This window comes from Aulonocara sp. 'chitande type north' Nkhata Bay, linkage group LG23 (assembly GCF_057382095.1).
Source record: "Aulonocara sp. 'chitande type north' Nkhata Bay isolate Kocher_YH1m ecotype deep benthic linkage group LG23, A_spYH_male_GT1.1, whole genome shotgun sequence".
Taxonomy (NCBI): Eukaryota; Metazoa; Chordata; class Actinopteri; order Cichliformes; family Cichlidae; genus Aulonocara; species Aulonocara sp. 'chitande type north' Nkhata Bay.
In genome coordinates this window covers 44504288-44525597 of record NC_141365.1, presented here as the reverse complement: position 1 = coordinate 44525597, position 21310 = coordinate 44504288, and the positions used below count along the sequence as shown (strand labels likewise).

Below are 21310 nucleotides of genomic sequence, written 5' to 3'. Positions count from 1 at the left end.
AGGTGCTGGCAGTTGTTGCTGCAGTCTACCGGTGTCCTTTCAGGCCAGGATAGACGAAGCAGTGACTAAGTTTGTGGTAAAAGGTTTGCACCCATTTGCCACAGCAGATGCCCCTGATTTTCGGTAAGTGAATGTGTTTAATTGTAGGCAGGGTGTAATGGAGGAGGTCACTTTAAGAGGGATGGACTTGACCTCCTGACTATGAATGATGTAGATGATAAGGTGCTGACTCTATGAATCCACAATCTCAACAGGGTGTCCGATAAGAACAGATGGCGTATCCACAAAATCCACTGCCACTCAGGTATCTGCCGTTCACTCATTTATTAACAAGAATCCGAAGCACACATCCATAATGTGAGTGAGGGGATTTAACAGGCTGTAAAATGCTATATGCCGTGTGGTGAGTGATGGTGTGGTTTCTGTTGGAAAGAACATAAAAGTCTTCCATAATTATGTGAACAGAGTGAATTAAATGTGTAATACAACAATACAAACAATACTGGATAGTGGAACATTCAACCAAAATAAGGGAGTGTCAACAAATGCTAATTTTACTATTTACATAAATCCTAACTAGGCACTTTACATCAGAGCTAACATGAGAAATTAGTGACGGTCCCTTAATGACCGCACGGCAGAGGCTGCTTCGCAGTAAACGGCAGTAACAATCGGTAAACAAAGTATGCGCCAAGGATTAAACAAGGGAGGATAATGGCCGCAGCAAAGAACAAACACGATAAAACACAGAAACTTACAGTCTCATGGACGCACACCGCTAACAGCATTAGAAGGAACGAAAATCCACACGGTGAGTAAACTCTGCTGACTCTTCCCACCTGCAGCTCCGACCGAACTCTCTGCGTCGACGTGTGCGTAGTGATGAGGTAGAATTGTGTCTTCTGATTGGCGAAGAGAATGGGTTGCCTCACCGCTCATTGGCTAAACGGCAGCAGTATGCTGATATCTTACTCCGCAGATGTGGCTCCGTTCATGAGTTCTGCGAACTGGCTGGCCTTTTGTACACAGGGACATTACTGGATATTCTTGTGTAATTGCTACAGATTAATTTATGTTATACTTTGTTATTGCTACAGAAGAATATTTATTTTATTATTTTACATTTACAATTTCTTTTCCTGGGGACCCTGTGACACCCCATTGAAGAGCCGTAGGCTGGATCTCTTAAGATCTCACTGCTGTGTTTGTAAGGCCATGTTACTCCTAAATTTATATCTTGTTCAAAGAGAAGCTATAAAACAAAGTTCTAAGCTAATCGACCTTAGTGTTCTCCTTTTTTAAAAAGAATAGATAAAGAATCGAATCGTTAAACAGAATCGAAAATGGAATCAAATCGTGAAAATCTTATCAATACCCACCCCTATCTGTGACTGGAGAGTCAGATTTTTGTTGAGCTTCACACTTGCAGAGGTAAGTCAGTTTGCAGAGATCCCTCCCACCCTGGCTTTTATGTCCTAGATTTCTTATCTGAAACAGTAATATTTCAGTGACTGCTGCTTATACCACACGTTAATACACGCTACTGATCCCTGATAGGAGAATCATCAATTTTGGCAACAAAGAAGCCTGGTGGATGTTTGTTTACAGTCTGATGATGGGACATCATGCTCTGCATCTTCAAAGTTTGCCTCCTCATTATTATTCATACCCAGTAATGTGAAGTATGCTCATATCTACTATAACTGAACCAACCTGGTGCTCTTCATTTATGGAGGCTGTTGAGTCTGAATGTTGTGTATCTCGTGTTCTCTGGGCTTTGTCCTCAGTCTTTTCGCAGGATCAGAAAACAAAACCAGGAGGCGCGTAAATGTTTCTTCTCCATGATGTTTCTTCAAATGTTTCTTCTGGATGATGATAAGACTGTGACACGGGATGCCACCTTTGGTCTTGTGATGAAGCAAAGGTCAGGAAGAAGTGGGATTAACTGGTACCCACATCTGAGAAGGATGTACAGGGGCACCTGCAGCCAAATCCAAGCTTCAGGTTAGTTGTAGTTGCAGAACGCTATAGACTGAGACAGCTGAGGCATCAAATGTTTGATTAAACGGATGAACAAGAGAAGTTTCTTCCCCATAATTATCACTTCTTTGTCACGGCAGGGTGCGCCGGTGTGTAATGGAAACAGGACCCAAAAGCAGATGAGGACGAGGAGTTGAAGGTTGAACAGAAAAAGTGATCCTTTATTAGATGACGGCAGAAGTAAACCAGGAAACCAAAGTAAACTGACAAGTAGTGATGGGACGTTCTGTATCGAGGCTTCGGAGCGTGTGTCGAGTAATGGAGGGGGCGTTTCCGCGAAGCGCGTATCGAGGCTTGCTTCATTTATGGGAGGAGCTGAAAATGATGACGTCCGAAGCCTCGCTGCCCGGCTGTACCACGTGACTGGTTCATGAAGTGGTTCGAACTTTGCCGCGAGATATGACAGCGATATAAACCCCTCAGACTTCATTCAAAAATGTGGGTGTTTGATGGAGAGTTGTTAGTGAGAGTTTGGAGACCGTTTGGAGGTTTATGAGAGTGAGGAGAGAAAGTCAGGAGAGAATGGAGCCAGCTAAGAAGAGGAGGATGTCCTCCCCTGTGTGGGAACATTTTGATCTTATTCCTCCCAACAAGGTGTGTAAATTTCTACAGAAGATGTATTTTCATGATACTGATGGTGCAATACAATTTATGTTGAGCTGTCTTGACTTTTGTACAAGGTGAAGTGTTTTCTATGTGCCAGGGAGCTGGGATATAACAACAACACCTCATCCATGCTTAGGCACTACAGAGCTTTGCATGAGAATAAGGGGGACACCGATTGTGGAGCAAGACCAGGTGAGCCATCAAATGCAATGATAATATAGCATGCAGTAATGTTACTAAATAATATAACAATATTATACAACTGTTATAAGTTACGTGTGTGATATTTATATTTGTGCTTTATCTTTATTGTCTTTCCTCAGGAGAACAATCTCAAATAGATGAAGACCTGGTCAGCATGGTGATTGAGGACTCCCAGCCATTTAGCATTGTGGAGGACAAAGGATTCAAAAGATTTGTTAAATCATTAAATCCCAGCTATGTTCTCCCCACTAAAAAGGTCATAAAATCAGTGAAAATTTAGTTTTTACAGAATAAAATGTGAACAGGCAGGACTGAGGCTCAAAGCCTCAGTGTGTAGCTGTCCATACCTCAACATTAAAGAGCACAACCACTGTCCACACCCCAACCACACCTCACCTCACAGTAAATGATCATTTCCATTTCAAGCATTTCCAAATAATCATTTCCCATACTGCCACTATAAATATACACAGTATACTGCCATCACTACAATATACATGTTTTACACACTCCTTTTGTTGTTGACATTTACAGGCTGTGTGCAAAATGCCACACTCTTCAAATTCATGCCAGCTATTATTTTTACGTCCAGTAGGTGTCCTGCTAGAGCAAATGAAGCTTCATGAAGCTTCGCGTTGGGGTGAACCAATTGGATGAAAAGCTTCAGTGCTTCATGGGGCTTCATCTGCCCATCACTACTGACAAGACACTAAGAAACAAAATACTAAACGGTACTGAGACCAAAAACTATAACTATGACTGAGGTGGAAATAAACAGGCTAAGACTATGACTAACGTGGAAATAACAGACGAAAACTAGACCTATGACTGAGGTGAGGTAAACAGACGACCCAACAATGACATGCAGAAAACAGAGGGCTTAAATACATACATGAGGTGATCAGGGGAAGTGGAGACACATGGGGGAAACAGCTGACTGACATAAACCTAAATGACAGGACCAGGAGGAGGAAAGCTAAATACAATGAACAAAGAACACATGACACTGTCAGAATAAAACGGGAAATACTAAAACTAGACATGACAACACAACTTAACAGACCTAATACGTGAAGAATAATACAAGAACCCAAAACATAGAAAACCAAGGGAACAATAATAAATAACAGCTTAAACTAAAGCTAGATAGGAAATGACACAAAACTAATCACATATCAAAATGAGACAAATACAAAAATGAACTCAGAGCGCTGGGTCAGAGACCCAGCCTGTGACATTCTTAAAATCTGTAGCAACTTCAAGTCTGTCAGCGTGCTGAGCATGCTCAGAATGTGACAATATATTTTTGTTCAATATTTAATTTCTTTCAGTTGCAATTGTTAAATGAAAAAAAAATAAAAAATATATTCTTATAATTTAGCAAACTAATTTATCAAAAAAAATATACATATATCTGTATTAGTTTTAATAAATTAATTTGACACCTGTATTGAAAATACCATATTGTATTCATACAGAATCAGTTTGGTATCATTGTTTGTCTGATTGTTGAAACTAAGAGCTGCTTTGATCTGTTAAGATCTAAAGTATCCAAAGTTGAGCTCTGATGTTTCTTCACCCTTGTGTGTGTGATATGTGATTCCTACATGCTGGCAGAGCAGAGCGGCAGTTTGTGCTCACAGATGGTGACGGTGTGGAGAGACGGTGGTGTTTCCTCAGAAGAACCAGCAGAGTCACTTGCTGACTGATGTTCGTCTGCACTGCACAGAGGAAATCAACTGACCGAGGTTTGTCCAGTGACGTGTTATGAAATGTATATTTTGGTTTTATGCTTACAGTTATGATTTTCTTGACAGAGGCTCTGCAGAGGTTAGACAAAGCAGAGAAAGAATGTGCTTTACATTTTACTGTGATTTATTGAGATATTTGTTGCCTGATGTTCAGCAGGAATGGAGAAATAGAATCAAAGGGAGATGTTTTTGCTGTTTTTGTAATGATGTAAATCTTCAATATTATTTATTTGCTTGGTTATATTAGGAGTGTTTCTGAGTGAGGGCGGAGGAGTCATCATCCAGGTAAAGTGACGTGGATCAGTGGATACACTTGTCTCCCCTTTAAAGGAGACGATCCAAGTCATCCTTAAATGTTAGTGCTTTCAAATACACAAACATTTTTAAAGGACAAAAATGAACATCCAACTTTGACTGTAATACAAAATAAATCTTTGCATGTGTGTTTTCAAACTCTCAGATGGGCAGCATATCAGTCTTGGACTGTGTAACCTGCCGGAGCAGCACTGAATGACCACCACACACGAGCATGTTCCTGCAACATTCAGCATCTGATCCTTCATCTGTGTGCTTCTGCTTTTGGTAAGTAGAGTTACCCAACTCCAGTATTTCTAAACACATGCCATCCATTTCTAACGGCCTGGTTACTTCCTGTCAGTTACTTTAGAAACCATGTGGTCACCTGACCTAACACTGTTTCTTCTTCTTCCCCTTAATGTTCAAGTGTCACGTGTCAAACAGCTGGAGAGGAAACTACACCAGTGTACTGGGATGTTTCAGCAACACGTGCCAGATGCTGTTCCTTCATGGTGACATCACCAGAGACAGCCCCACCCACCTCAGGACCTCGCCATTGATCATGATGATTATAATGATGACAGCGAGCGGAACTAAGACTGTAAAAATCCACGACCAGAATGTTTCTTTCTAATTATGAATGAATACTGAGAGCCTCTTTCTGTGTTTTGTCTGTTTTGGGGTTGTTTTTTTTACCTCATTTGTTACTAACAAAGTTCACAAACTCACACAGTTTACATTCTGTATGTTTCCATCTTTACCAGCCACACTCTAACTGCATTTAAGAAAATAATCCTTAGAAATCGTCGTTTTTCTCTTTTGTAATTGATGATAATTCAGTGAATATACTGCGCTGCTTCCTTCTATTGCGTCACACATTGCTTTAAATTTTTCAGTGTCCAGTTATTTTTTACTGCTGTTTGAATTCTCTGTATGTTTGACCCTGTAGACTGTTTGATGGACTGCTTGTCTTCCTGTTTGTTACCGCCGCCTGTTTTTTAATAAAGATTTGGATTTCTGACTTCAACACAGCCTCTGCGTGTCCTCCCTTTGTGTCCTCTTCCTCTGTGAATGTGTTGCATGTGTCACAGATTCCTTTTATTAACAGCTTTCCCACAGTGAGTTGCATCAGCATTCATTCACAGCACATTTCAGAAGGATTCAGATTAATACAGTGATCTTACAGTCAGAATGATCCTGACAGAGTGCCACTGTAAATGATCTTTCATCAGGTACATTTTAAAGTTCAGTATTTCAAAGCAGGAGTTATGAAGAATCATGCTGGCATTAGGACTAATAATATGTACTTAAAGTCAAAGTTTTTTAATTATGCTAGAATATTGGAAGACAATCAACTTTTAGTGTTTTCCGCATATTAATTATTCTGAAATAGAGACGGTGACCCTAACTGTACAGAAGCACTAAACAACTGACACTCTAACAGACATCATTGGCCCGAGCTGTCATGCACAGTGAGTCTGATCCTTTGCTGTGAGAGTCTGACAAGCATGTTTCTGGTCAGTTTGGAAGAAATAATATCACAATGTTGATCTTTTTTTTCAATATTCCTTCTCTTTTACAACATAAACTGTGATCAAAGCTACTTATGTTCACAGCATGTAATAATACTGACAGTCCAGGGCATTGTGGTCTGTTGAGCTAGGGTTAGGGTTAGCAATTCAGACATATGTAATCAATATTAAACGTCTCTGACGTGGGCCACTGTGTTGGGAAATCCATACCAGGCTGGAAGGAGTCAAGGTAGGTGAGCATCCACGAGAAGACAGCAGATGCATCCTACTAATACTGACAGGACCAGGAGACTCCAGAAACCGAGCATCTTCTCTTCAGTGCCATCCTCTCCTGTCACCCTCTCTGCCCGCAGCATTTGAATATGGGGTAGATAAGGGCGCAGAGAAACCCTTATTACTAATTTGTATTATAATTCAATTTTCATGAAATATTCATATTCAGTATCGGTCCTTTTATATTATAACCACGTATCCACCCAGGCTCATGGTGGGGCAGGGCTCTGTCCTGGGATGCTTGAGTACAAGGTAATGTACACCCTGACCAGGTATCCAGTCTGTCAGAATTGTTTTCAATATTTGGTTCAAAAACATGAGTGACAACAAAAATCCAACTAGGATTCTTGCATATGATGAATGAAGTCTGTCTTTGACTGTATTGTCCAGCTGATCCATCAAACCCCCAGCAGGTGAACCTTATTCATGACATAACACGGCAACAATGTAAAAAATGAAACAGCAACAGTCTAAATGTAAAGTGCATTCTAATCTCCTCTTCAATAAATCATATGCAAAGAGTCATTCAGGACTGTAAAACGTGAACTACAGAACCCAGAGTCTTCATCATTAAATCTCTGGTTGCTTCATTTTTCTATCCTATATCAGATACTTTAAGGTTAGGTTAGGTGAAGTTGCATTCTCATGGTGAGGCAAAGTGCTTTATGTGTGTGTGTGCGTGTCATGAACGGCTATAAAAGGCCTATAATTAAAGAACAAAGTGGGGTTTGAGTTCGAGTTGCGGCAGACTGTCACTACTTGTAAATGGAACGCAGCCTTCCTGCGGCGGACAGCTAATAACAGGAATCGGACGCGGTCCACCCAAGTCCACAGCAACCACCATAGCAACCGCCTAGCATGACCTTAAAAACATATTCGGTCTTCATAACTATCAAAAACATGAAATGATTTGCAAAGTGTGAACGTGTTACAGCTGCAGAGAGCTATGGCGGTATCTTTGGAAGCTGTTTACACAGCTAATAATATACAATGTAACCATGGAGACAGTCAGTCACGTGAGCTAGCGGTGCACATTTACTACAGTGAATAAGGTGATTGTGTGCACAGCGTCCACACGCTGCAGAGGGTAAAGACATTACTTCAATATTGTTTTATATTGATGTATATTTGCCTTCTGTTGACCATCACCTCAGGTTCACATCACAGTTTCAGCAGACAGATGCACACTGTCTAAATATGAACACATTCAAAAACTCATGTCTCAGAAATAAGCACAGCTGTTCATGTTTGTCATTAGAGTTTTATTTGTAAGAAAATTATGAACTTCATATTGTGCATCAAATAAAAGAACATTTCACAACTCTGAGTCAACAGAAACAGGAAACAGAAATGTCTCTAATGTAGACATGTACAGTGTAGTGTAAGCATTAAAAGATCATAAAGGAAACACTAACATTCATGTGAAACTAATTGTAATAAAAAAAATGAACAGGTGGTTTATAGATGTAAAAGAAAGAATCTGAAAACAACACTTTTTTGGTCTAAGTGATCAAAGTAGAAAACAGAACTGATGTTGAAGAACAAACCGTAGCTGCACTAATATTACACATCTCCATTGTTGTGGTGAACAGACATGTTGCTTTTAAAACCACATGCAGTGTGTGACCGTGACTGTTCACTGAGACCATGAACGCCACTTCGCTGAAGCCTTCGCCTTCTTCTTCTTCTTCTTCTAAATTGGAAGAAGAAGGAGCACGAGCTGCTTTGATCTACTGAAAGGAAAAAGCAGAACATCTGAGCTGAAACCATTAAGACAGGAACAATCATTCAATGCAGTGTCTCAGGTGGCTTAGCCTGTTACAACTGTTGATACAAGCTACACACACACACAGCCTTATGGGTACAGTAGTCTCCCGCTACACCTCCTTTTAGCTAAAGACATACTTCATAATGACTCACTCAGCTCACAAGAACAGGAATGCAGAGCATTATCAAACGTTAAAATGATACACATCTCTCACTTGTTCACTTACATTTAAACGAAACACATAATTGTAAACATCTCTAACAGCCTAAGCCAGCTTTGAATAGGGCCTGAATGGATAACTTCAGAGAATTACACATCCAATCTTACACGAGGTCTCACCGCTCGACCAGATCTGGTAACAGTCCCTGTTGGTGTGAGGTGGCTCCTATTTCTCCTTAGAAAACCTGTCTGTCTCTACCACATAAGATCTGGGAGCACTGGCAGGTCCAACTACTGCTCCAGTGGTTCCTTCAGTAGTAATCCACACCTTCTGTCCTGACTCTATGTCTGCGGTTGTAGTGTTTTGCCTGCTCACGCCTCCCCTCCTCATCCTTCTCGCGAAAAGCCTGTAGGTCGGGCCACTTTGGCACCAGCTTCGCAGCAGCTTGTGGCAGAGAGGTACGCAGGTGTCTCCCCATGAGCAACTGTGCCAGTGAGAGCCCATGTTCCAGTGGGGTGGCCCTGCACGCTAGCAGTGCTCTGCTGTAGTCACAGTCCTCTCAAGTCTTTAATGGTACGATCAGCGCGTTCTGCCTCCCCGTTGGCTTGGGGGTACCTGGGGCTGCTCGTTTCATGTGTGAACTGGTACTCTTTAGCAAAGTGCTTGAACTGTTCTGATGAAACTTGCGGCCTGTTGTCCGATACCACAGTCTCGGCAACTGCATGTCTTGCAAAGGCCTCTTTTATAGCATTAATAGTGACCTCTGCTGTTGTGTCTCTCAGTTCACCAAGTACCAACGACCAGATTTGGTGTGTGGTAGTAACAGGCAAATGAACTTTTTTTTTTAATGATTTGAATATATATGAATGCTTGTGCATAAATACACAAACAATACACATATGCTTTCATGCTTTCAATTGTGTAATTTACGTGATCTAGGTCAGCGGTCTCCAACCTTTTTTGCACCACTGACCGGTTTATGCCCGACAATATTTTCACGGACCGGCCTTTAAGGTGTCGCGGATAAATACAACAAAATAAAACTAGTACCGGTACCGAAAAAGAAGATTTATTCATAACACACGTGAAAAGACCCAGGAAAACCGAGTTAATGATAAAAACGATAACAAAATAACGCTGAAAAGCGATAAAAACCCTGAAAACCAGACATTTCACACCTGAGCCTCAACTCTCGCGGCCCGGTACCAAACGACTCACGGACCGGTACCAGTCCGAGGCCCGGGGGTTGGGGACCGCTGTTCTAGGTAGCTCTGTTTTGGAAGTTCAGTTCAAGCTAGAAATGTGCTTTGGAGTTTGTACGTGTTTTGTCTCTAGGGGCCACCACATATATTTCTATTTACATTCAGGTGACAGCAATCCATGGATGGTTTCGACATGCAAGAGGATATTTTCCCCGGTGCCCAGCGGGAGAAGACACTGCTTGCGATGTCGATGAGGTCCTGTGGCCAGACCCCAACAGACGGCGGGATCCATGAGCCCACGTATGCACAATTGTCATGATTTTTTGTGTGTACAGTATAGTGTTTTTTCTATTACTGTATTATGTTTGTGTTTTGCTTTATCTGAATTGATGGTGCTGCAGTGGACAATATTGAGTAGGCCTATTTGCTTTTTTTGGTTGTTTGTGTCTCCTGAAAATGTGCCTTCAGAATAAACAATGACAATGAAAGACTGCAGTGTTTTATATGAAGTAGACTAGTGTGTCCCCCTGATCTGATCTGCATGTGATGCAAGTATGTGTCATTTTGTCAACAGAGTTACATCTTGACAGAGGAATGTTAGGTTTTGACAGCAGAGTTTCAGTTTGGCACAGATGTGAATGGTATATTTTGATGTGTCATGTTTACTTGTGTTTAGAGTTTTGGCACAATGAGCGACGTTTTGCAAAATGTGTTCAAGCAACGGGCAAAAACTGTAACATGTTTTTCACCAAAGATTTCAGCAATTATAAAAATTCAACTCAAGCTATTCAGCTATTAGCATTCACACTGCATTTTCTACAGGAAGTACATTTTATATACCAGTTTCAGTTCAAAGTGCATTAAAAATAATAAATAATTATTAAAAATAATACCATCAATATGTTACTGCACTACACTTACTGGACTTGTGGAAGTATTTTGAGAACCATAAGAGATTCTTACAAATGTTTGAAAGAAAAAAAATCTTTAACATAGCTGGAGACTCGTGTAGAAATATGAATGAGTTTATAAAGTTTCTGTCATGGTGTGCTGTGACAGGCAGGTAGTAGGACCCAAACACAGGACTCTTACGTGGAATGAAACTTGAATCGGCAGCTTTTATTGCTGGAAACTCAGGTGGACTCAAGAAACTACAAACTAAGAAACAAGAACTACACCCTAAAAAATTATTCAGGGGCTTAGTAAATATCATTATAATTCTAAGTTAGATGACCTTGATTAAATCTTTGAAAATCACAAAAGTGTTATCTTGAGTTGAAAATACTGAAAAGAATGCTTAAATTTTCAACACCAGTTTTTGAGTTGAACTGAGCTCTTTTGTTCAAGTTTATTTAAAAGAAAAAAATCTGTATTTGAAACACAGGGTGCATTATTTAAATCTACTCAATATATCTCATAGAAAGTACTCATAATAACTGAGACACTGGTATTCATACTTATCATTGTCTTTAACTTTAATTATTAATGGTTCAAAAATCAATATAATTTTGTCCCCCAATACTAACTTAAAACTTTGAGTAAGACTAATGACCTTTGGCATGTACCGCACGCGAGGAGCATGGCCTCATGGGAGATTTTCTGCACGTTGAACGAGACAGACACACATCCACTGCAGACTTGGTAACGTTTTCAGGTAAGTGACCAATTCTTACATTAGCTGTCTTTATCCACACCGTTCTTTTATAACATGTTCTGAAGAAAGCGTTTGTCATGGTGGCTCACTTTTCGCAGCGTGTTTGTGCACGTTAATTTAAGTTTTCAACCCGTCTTCCAGTCAAGGCGGCGGGAAACCGCACCCTTTTATCCTTTTACGTTCTGAGTCGCTATCTGCGTTCCGGGTAATTTGACCGGAATGTCCCGGTACCAGCGACCTGACCGTTTAATTGGGGGCATTTTAGGAACCACGTGAAAGCAGGTGTGCTCAGACATTTCTAGAAAATGGCCCTGTTGAGTCGCGGTGCGGGAGCTGCGGTAGTCACGCGGCCTGACTCACTCTGTCAGGTTGTTCAGGAGGAGATGAACAGACGTCATCAATGGCTTTGGTAACTAAGAAGACCTGCCCGCGGAACAGTTCATAGCAGTAACCATGCTGCTTAGCTTTCTTGTTCTATGTGGGGTCTTTCAGAGCATATAAGACGCTGCTTTCAGCTTTGTCCCGAACAGGGCCAGTTTTTGAGAGAACGCTGAGAGGACCGCCCGGGTCAGCAGATTACCTCATCCAGGGCCGGTCCAAAGTACTATGGGGCCTTAAGTAAATTTAGACTGGGGGCCCTACTTCCTTTCAGATCCCAGAAAATAATGAAAAAAAAAAGCTTTGGTCCTTTTGGTCAAGCCAAAAGTACCATCATTTCCAGTATAGTTAGTATATAGTTAGTATAGTATAGTTCCAGAAACACTCAGTTTATTTAAATCCAGGTTGAAGACTCACCTATTCTCTGCTGCATTTGAATAAAGCACCAAATCCACACTTTTAAGCTTAAATTTCAAAACTTACATTTAACTACTGACTTTATCTACTGTTGTGATTTTATGTTTTGATTTTATATACTGTTTTGTTTGTTAGTTAGTTTGTTTGCTTGCTTTAATCAATTTTAAATCATGCTTTTTATTTGTTTTTGTTTCTCTGTAAAGCACTTTGAATCACCTTGTTGTTGAATTGTGCTATACAAATAAATTTGCCTTGCCTTGCCTAGTTACTCCCAATTTACATAAATAAATGTTTATTTCAATCCAAGCTAAACTTTCTTATAAGAGATTGGTGTTATGGCAGATTACTCAGTGACATGTTTTGTAATGATAAAGTTTTGATTTGTATTTTTTCAGCACCATCTTCACCACCAGGAAAAAAATCTGCATCAACTACAAAGTAAAGCAGGTAATTTTACTCAGAGGACTTGATGTGTTAAATTTTGGAAGGATATGATATTGTTTTATACAAGCTGAGTAGTGGATGGTGATGCCACCTAAATATTTATACTGGTTTTGTGGTGGGTTATTTTAGTCATACAAATGCCAAATCTAAATTTTGAGAATTTTTCAGTTCGGTAAATATATTGATGAGTTCATGGCCTGTCATCCAGTGTCACCATGAGTATAGGCGCAGCCCTTTAAGTGGGTATTCCCCTTGTGCGCGCAGCACTGAAGTATTTTAGTCCACGCCCACCTGCTGTGTGGGCCTCACCCTGGTCTAGTATAAGTTACGGTGAGACCAGGAAATCGGCTCTACCGTTTTTCTTCAGCCAGCCAGAAGATGTCCAGCGAGACCATCCGTCTGTGTCCATCCTGCCAGACTGGCTACATCATGTCGTATGACCGACATGCCGTCTGCGTGGGCTGCCTCGGTCCTCACCATGCGGACCTTGCCCTCACACCTTAATCCTATTGCTGCTCCTGTTAGCTCCTCCCGCCAGAGGAAAAGCAGCGGAGGTCAGCCTTTTTCAAGGCTGATGCTGAGGAGGCGTTCCCACTAAGAGAGGCACTCGCTGGAAGAAGCCATCGAGTTTTTCGATGGTGGGCCGGAATTGGATGATTCCACCCACCGTGAGGAAAACGGCAGTGGTGGCAGCTCCACTGCCTCCCAGCTGGGCAGCCTGGTGACAGAAGGGTGGATGAGCCGACGCTCATCCACCCCTGGCCTTCACATGTCGGCAAGGACACCGCTCCCAGTTGTTGGTGCGCTGCTCCTGGATCTGCCTGGCATCATCCAGGAGGCAGCTGGTGAGAAGGAACTTCCCGTCCCTCAGCCTGCTCCACCCCCATCTGATGATCGTGGCTCAAGAGTTGGGAGTTCGCCTTGTAATCGGAAGGTTGCCGGTTCGAGCCCCGGCTTGGACAGTCTCGGTCGTTGTGTCCTTGGGCAAGACACTTCACCCGTTGCCTACTGGTGGTGGTCAGAGGGCCCGGTGGCGCCAGTGTCCGGCAGCCTCGCCTCTGTCAGTGTGCCCCAGGGTGGCTGTGGCTACAATGTAGCTTGCCATCACCAGTGTGTGAATGTGTGTGTGAATGGGTGGATGACTGGATATGTAAAGCGCTTTGGGGTCCTTAGGGACTAGTAAAGCGCTATATAAATACAGGCCATGATCTGGCGGGAAGGTATGGCTCCACTCACTCTCGTTGCCCAGATCCCATCTGGCCTCAGTTCCCAGGGATGATGACCAACCTCTCTGAGGCAGCAGCAGAGCCAGCGAAGATTAGAGCGCCGGTCTCTACCTAGGGCTTCACAGAGGGCTTCACAGACCGGAGTTTTCCGCCTGTTCCCCCTCTGGAGCCGAGCCTCGCTTCAGTTTTCGGCACCAAAATGACCAAGGTCGTTGGACAGCGACCGGCCCATCCCGCCAAACTTGACCAGCTGATAGCAAGGTTCACTGATCGCGCACATCAATGCACTGTTCAGTCAGCTGCATTGACTAACAACACTGATTTGCTAGCGTTTGTCATCTCCAGGAAGGTGGAGGAAGCAGAGCTGCCAGAGGAGCTGAAAGGCTTTCTCTGTAAAGCCGCTGACACGATTCTGAATATGTGCGCCACTTCAGCGGTGTGTTCCTCTCGCATCGCTGCCTGGCAGACGATGGTTCAGAGGGCAACCTGGCTCCGCCTCTTCCCTCTAAGATTATACAATCTCACAGGGAAATAGTGCAAGCAATTCATAACATAAAATTTAGAAGCTTAGTGGAAGATAATACTTTATGTTGAGGGTTTAGTCTGCATACTGAACAACTCCACTTATATGGATTTATGTCTGGATGTGTAAATTAATCTTTTGCATGTTAGAAAATAAGGTCCAGGTTGCAAAAAATGGTAGATTTTTATTTTTTTATTTATTTTTTTTTGATTGAATCAGAATTTTGGCCTTCAGATTTTTTGTCCTCTCCCATCCAGGTCAGTGCAGCGTTTCATAGGATCACGACCCTGAACCTTGAACCAAAGTTCATGTCATCGTTGGACTTGTATTCATCCAAACTCCTGTCCTTGTTTCAAGCCAAGAAAGGTGCTGCTGGACAACGCCACAGGGCACAGTTAAACCTTCTGCTTCAGGTAAGGAAGATTGCATTTTCTAACCACAAAAACGTTCCAACACAGCATTGAAGAGGCCCTTCCACTAAAAACGGCTTTTCTTAGGTTTCTGTTCAATATTTTAGCTCCACAGGTGTTCTTACCTTGATGGTGGGTGTGAAAACAGGTCAACAACAGAAAAAAAATAGTTATGTTTAAGCTAGAAATGGTAAGTCATGTTTTAAATGTGCAAATTTTGCCTCAGTTGAGACTTCCTGTTTTACAGAGTGGAAATTCCATCGAGAAAAAACGAGAAGTCATCATCAGATGTTTCATTGACCATCTGGGAGAGGATCCAAGTGCCTTAATCAAAACCTTTGAGGTTGGTGCAATAAATCTGTTTTAGGAATATTAGTACCGTATTTCCCGGACTACAAAGCGCACCTGAATATTAGCCGCACAAGCTAAAATCAGGGGAAAATCCTGGTTTGTACATACATTAGCCGCACCTGACCAAAAGCCGCAGGTGTTTCAATGTTGACTTATCATATGTAAGAGAATATGCACAAAGGGAATTGTCAGGAAAGAGATGGCTGTTTGGAGACACACCCCTTTTATTAATATCTTGAAAAACAAGTTATGGGTACATATTTGCATAACTTTTTAGGTATATGTACAAGTAGCGGTAATTACAAGTAGGACACATGTACTGTGCTTCATAAATGAGTAACAAATGTAGTACATAACAATAACCTGCAGCACACCAGAAAAATAGATTCAGACTACCTTTTAGGCTCAGGTGCAGCGACACGGCTTTAACAAGAAGAAAAGTCAGTCATTCACCACCATCTTTCTCTTCTTCCTGCGCACTGAAACCACCAAAGTCCTCTCCTCCAGTGTCGGAAACGAACAGGCTCAGGATGGCTTCGTCATCCACTCTCAGCTTCTCTCCTTCGTTGTCACTTTCAAAACCAAAGAAATCCTCATTGTCAGTGTCAGAGTCGAACACCCTCAGAAGGGCCGTGGCGGTGTCCTCCTCTTCATCATGCAGCAGTCCAGCCCTTCAAATCCGTTGGTGATCGTGGATGTTTTCACACTTTTCCACGCTGTCAGAATCCACCGGTGGAGTTGGGCATAACTTGCTTTTCGCAAGTTTATCACCGCTCGTCATCCACGCCTCCCGCTGAACGCGTAGCGCTACTTTGAAGTTTGTTTTTCGCGCTACTTGTACGGCACTGTGTTGCCTGGCGGATGGACATGTGACCAACATACCACTCTTGAACCCCGATACTGTGTGTCTGATCACATGCCCTTCCGCCAGGCAACAGCGGAACAAACAAAACAAATCTTACGATATGACAAAAATCATGGACAATCCAGAGAAAAGCCGCACCTGACTAAAAGCCGCAGGGTTCAAAGCTGGTGCAAAAAGTAGCGGCTTATAGCCCGACAATTACGGTAGTTTATTTTAGCTTGTGAGATCATAGAAAAGTTTTAAGATACTGTTCTAAAGAAAAAAAAACACTTCAAAGCATACAAAAGAATAGCATTTGCATTTGCTATTGCTATAAGATTTTGGAGCACAGTGTCTACATATTATGAGTACCGGTGATGTCATACAAATGAAACTTTTTGTTTCAATGTTTGGAAATATGTGAGCTTAAAACAGTTGTTTCTCTTTTTAAAGGACGGTGCTGATGCTGTCTTTGTTGAAGAGGCTTTGGCTGAGGAGGTGATGAAGATTTACCTGCTGCAGAATCAAGACAGGTCAGGCAAACCTACTGATGTGGGTATTGTTATTGAAGGCGTTACTGTTCTGGGCAAACTTGGGAATCTGAGCAAAGCCTGTTGCTATCTTTTGGGACTGTGCTATGCTCTGGATCTGAAATACCCCAAGAATTTCAAATGCACATTTGAAGCATTTCGAAAAGTGTTCATGGAGCTGGATCCAGGAAACCTTTCTGTCAAGGTTCAAAGACTGAAAAATGACCTCTGTTCATTGTAGACAAAATTTCAAAGGGCTGTTCTTAAAGTGTTAGACTTGTTAAGTGACATGTAATGCTCATCAAAAGGTTCAGTTGCGACATTACATTGTTTTGACATTCCTGTTCATAAATAATGTTTGTACCATAAACTGTGTTTTTGTATTAACTTTCCAGATTCACATTAAGGTGTAAATGGTAGAGTATCATTATGGATGTTTTTTGGTCACTCTTTAGTTATAATCTTCCCAATTTTTTGGAATCAAAATAAGATGTTCAAAAACTATGTCACAGTGCAAATGGTTTTTTTTTTCAGGATTTATATCTTTTTGGGATCTTAATTTTATTTTTGTCATTTGACCTTTTCTGAAAAGGTAAAGCACTGCGTTCACTTGAGCCACTTTTATTCTTTGTATGGCAGGTACATTTTTCTTGTTGTTAGCATCAATATGCCAGTTTTACAGAGTTTTATCAAGCATGCCAATTTGGATGCAATTTTATTATATAAGGCTGTTGTGACTGAAATTTTATCCAAGTTTTATCCACTGAATGTAGAACAGATTTCAGCTCACTGTGTTCAGAGAAGGAATCTGCTAAATGTGTGATTCACAAAAAAGCTGTTTAAAATAAATCATTGTGAACAATGTTGAATTGACGTGGTTCTTTTTTCCTGTGTGTGTGTGTGTGTGTGTGTGTGTGTGTGTGTATAAATAAAATAAACACTTAATTGTAATTAACGTTTTTGCTTAAATTAACTTAAAAATATTAAGTAAATTGCACCATTATTTAAAAACAAATAATTGTAATGGTGTAGGTTAAATGTGCCAAGCATTTCAGCATTTCCTAATTAATTTTTTATGTAGTTTGAACTTTTGGTTACTGTTGTTTTAACTTAGATTTTCAATTGTATTTACTCAATTTTGTATGTTACTGTAACATCTTTAATTGTTCATAACAACTTATTCCATTTTAGTTGGATTTACTCAATTAATAAGGTGTATTTAAGAGATGTGATTGTTTTTGCATTTACTCATTATTTTTGAGTGTAAAAGTGTTGCACCAAAATATTTAAGTAATTATCAGTTTTAGTTCTTAGAGTGTAGGAAAACAAATCAGGAACTATGAACAAGAATCAAGTAAAGAACACGGAGGAGAAAAAACACCCAGCCCACTGAAAACTAAAGAAACCCCCAAAAACATGAAGAACAATCATTAAGGAACATATTTACATATTTAGAGTTACTGCAACACCAACACTGGGTCACAGCTTCAGTGTCAGTCGGTGACTTTTGGTCTGCAACAGCAGCAGAACAGACTTCTCAGTCTTTTGAAGAAGCCCTTTTTCTTCTTCTTGATCTGACGGTCTTCGGACTTCATGCTGGCTTCAGGTTCTGGAAAAGGTTCCTCAAAGGGAACATCAGGAACCGGCCCAATTTCAGAACAAGATCCGTTGATCATATGATCTTCACCTTCAACACAGGATTTGGACTCGCCATAGGGTTCCTCACAGGGAGCGTCGGGCTCTGCAACACTTTCTGACAGAGCTCCTTCGATCGTAAGGTCTCGAGTACTCAGACTGGATGCCCTTTCAGAAAGAAGTTCCTCACAGGGAACGTCGGGCTCTGCAACACTTTCTGACAGAGCTCCTTCGATCGTAAGGTCTCGAGTACTCAGACTGGATGCCCTTTCAGAAAGAAGTTCCTCACAGGGAGCGTCGGGCTCTGCAACACTTTCTGACAGAGCTCCTTCGATCGTAAGGTCTCGAGTACTCAGACTGGATGCCCTTTCAGAAAGAAGTTCCTCACAGGGAACGTCGGGCTCTGCAACACTTTCTGACAGAGCTCCTTCGATCGTAAGGTCTCGAGTACTCAGACTGGATGCCCTTTCAGAAAGAAGTTCCTCACAGGGAGCGTCGGGCTCTGCAACACTTTCTGACAGAGCTTCTTCGGCTGGTGGAACATTTGCCACTGAAAGGCCGTCAGAGGAGCGCTCACCATTTGTGCTCTTCACATCAGGACTTGAAGGGGGCTCAAAGATTTCACATATCCGGATCCTTGCTACATCAGCAATGGTCTTCAGCAACAGGGGTGCAAAGTTTGCAACTTGGATAGACAGAATTTCTTCAGGAAATTTCTGTCTAATCTCCATCAGGATGCTGTCGACCAGATCGTCTCGGATAGAGCGGGTGAAGACGGCCTGTGTTTCCATCGCCGTGAGGCTCTTGGAGACACGATCTAAAGTGGCCTTGGTGACACTGGTGGAGAGGATACTTAGACTCTGGGAGGCCATGTTTAGGAGGGGACGAGGAGGAAGCTCCCAGAAGCCCTGGAGAACGCGGGGAACTACCTCGACCACTACCTCCTGCGCGGTGAGCAGTTTGCTGTTAGGCTGTTCCTGCTGCTTCTTTTTCAGGATTTCAACGTAATCCTTCACCGCGCTGAGGAATTTAGGTGCTCTGTAGAAAAACATGATAAGAGTTATCTGTTAAACATATTCAAAGCATCATTTAAATATTGAAACACTGTAGCTGGACTGTTAACCCTGTAACCACCTTTGTATCATACATGAGTTTCTGAGACCTCGATCTCATCAACATGATCAATACTTGCTATAATTTCTAAATGTTGTGGACAAAACTCTTTTTTAGTCTAAAGTTAACATTGTCGTTAACAAAAAGTTGCCAAAAACACCCAGTGTATCAAATGTGATACAAAAAATAAATACACAATAAAAGTAAATCATACACAACATGACATAGCAAAGAACTCATGTGTGGCTTTTGTTTAAAGGGTTGATAAACATCTCAGTTCCAAAGAATCTGAATTTTCTGGCTGTTTTTTGATGGGTTGGGTCTTACAGGGTTAATAACTGTATGTTACATGTGACTCACTGAAATTTAGGAGGTACGGCCTCTGGGAACTGAAGAAGCAACCTGGCTTCAAATTCAACGTCCCTCATTTTATTGCTGACGTTCACCGCCCACACCTGAAACAGAAAACACATTTACAGTGCGCTTATGTGTAAAGGTTATGTGCACGTAATGAAAAAAAAGTCTTGTGGGTTTTCTCGTCTTACCAGCCTTAGAAGAGGTTTGGCTTCCTCTTCGTCAAAATCCTCTAACTCAAACTCCCACAGCCTTCAAAAGAAAGCAAAGCAGAGGTTTTCTCTCAGCACTTACACGTCATCACAAACAGACTTTCAGGCGTGACAGTAACTCACTGCTCTCTGAGCGTCTCCCTGCTCTTCTCCACCAAAAGATCTCTCAGATCTTCAGCAGTGAGGTTCGGTGGAATTAGATCTTCCTGCTGAAGTCTGAGAAACTCCGTCATTATCGCAACCTAAAAGTAAAGGAGACATTTAATCACCACCACTCTCAGGTCCTCAGAAATGACCTGATATTTTCTGTCAGCTTTGGTTTGCATGAATCTGGGTCTAACCTGAGCCTTGTAGCCCGGAAGATACCAGCAGATCTTTACAGCTGTTTCATAAATCGGTGTGTTGAACAACACCTGTCAAAGAAATAGCAATTTAGTCATTGTTACTTAAAATGATTCTCAGTTTGTCAACTTTTAAAACGACATCAAATTCTTCAAATTACTGAAATGCAGTAAAAGCAAAAGCGTCACATACCCTGATAGGCTTATAGATTCCTTGACTCTTTTCCATTTAAACGTGTTCAAATCAAAGTCAGGAAGAAAAACGTCAACTGCTCTCCAACGATGGCGTACGGGGGATCTGGACCTGAAAATGCTCTCAGCTCGGTGGTCTCGCACAGATGAGCTCTTTTGACAGTCTGATGTTTATTTATGAATGCAGAATTTCTTGAGCAGTCACCATGGAAACTTGATGCAGCTTCATGTTGTTAAATTAAAAGTAAACACTGTGTATTTTGCACTCCACTCCACTAAACTTATCATATAAGTAAATAAAGTGTGGGTTAGGTCCCTCCTGTGGAAAGAGCCACACAAACCGATGGATCAGAAAAGACAAAGTCAGCTACAGCATGCCTTTTCATATTATGTGCCTGCTTATCTCCATTTCTTTACAGTAGATGGGAACTTTTGCAGTAAAGCAATGGCTTACAAACAGTGGACTGTGGACTAATGCAGACATCTGAAGCCTGACAGCAGCTGGTATATACACAGCTTTGGACAAACTGGCCCTTTAAACAGCCCAGAGGAAGAAGAGACCTCTGCGTTATCAGTGCAGCCTAAAGCACAATAATAATAATACTATTAATATGATTTTTAGAGCAATAATGCCCCAAATACTGAAGTCATTAATTACACATCCGTCATGCTTCACAGGAGGTCAGGAGTGACCGATGAACGTGATGCTACATTAGAGTCTGTCCTATGAGTTCAGCAGGAGGAGGTGAACCCACAGCTGGGACCAGTTCTCTAGTGGGTCCAGTATCATACTTGTGTTCATCCTGGTCTGAACCTGGTCAGAAGAACTGACTTCACTTTTGAAAATTCAATA

At 41.6% G+C, this 21310-nt stretch overlaps 1 protein-coding gene and 1 long non-coding RNA gene across 4 annotated transcripts; one reads left to right on the top strand and one right to left on the bottom strand.

The window, feature by feature from the left end:
• The first annotated feature begins 259 nt into the window (after positions 1 to 259).
• Positions 260 to 5915, top strand: LOC147302732 (uncharacterized). 3 transcript variants are annotated; one of them, XR_015127332.1, is made up of 6 exons: positions 260 to 1682; positions 1788 to 2004; positions 4473 to 4598; positions 4849 to 4956; positions 5062 to 5183; positions 5326 to 5915. It is a non-coding gene; the product is annotated as an uncharacterized LOC147302732 (long non-coding RNA). The 3 variants fall into 3 exon arrangements; XR_015127333.1 differs by lacking the exon at positions 4849 to 4956; XR_015127331.1 differs by having other exon boundaries at positions 4849 to 5183.
• Positions 5916 to 17945: 12030 nt separating this feature from the next.
• LOC147302731 (uncharacterized) lies at positions 17946 to 20679 on the bottom strand. Its single transcript, XM_086284463.1, has 6 exons — positions 20459 to 20679; positions 20266 to 20337; positions 20048 to 20166; positions 19904 to 19964; positions 19719 to 19813; positions 17946 to 19283 (listed from the first exon to the last, which is right to left on the bottom strand). The coding sequence occupies exons 1-6, from the start codon at positions 20492 to 20494 to the stop codon at positions 18104 to 18106; spliced, it is 1563 nt and encodes a 520-aa protein (XP_086140589.1). The 5' UTR covers positions 20495 to 20679; the 3' UTR covers positions 17946 to 18103.
• Positions 20680 to 21310: the final 631 nt, after the last annotated feature.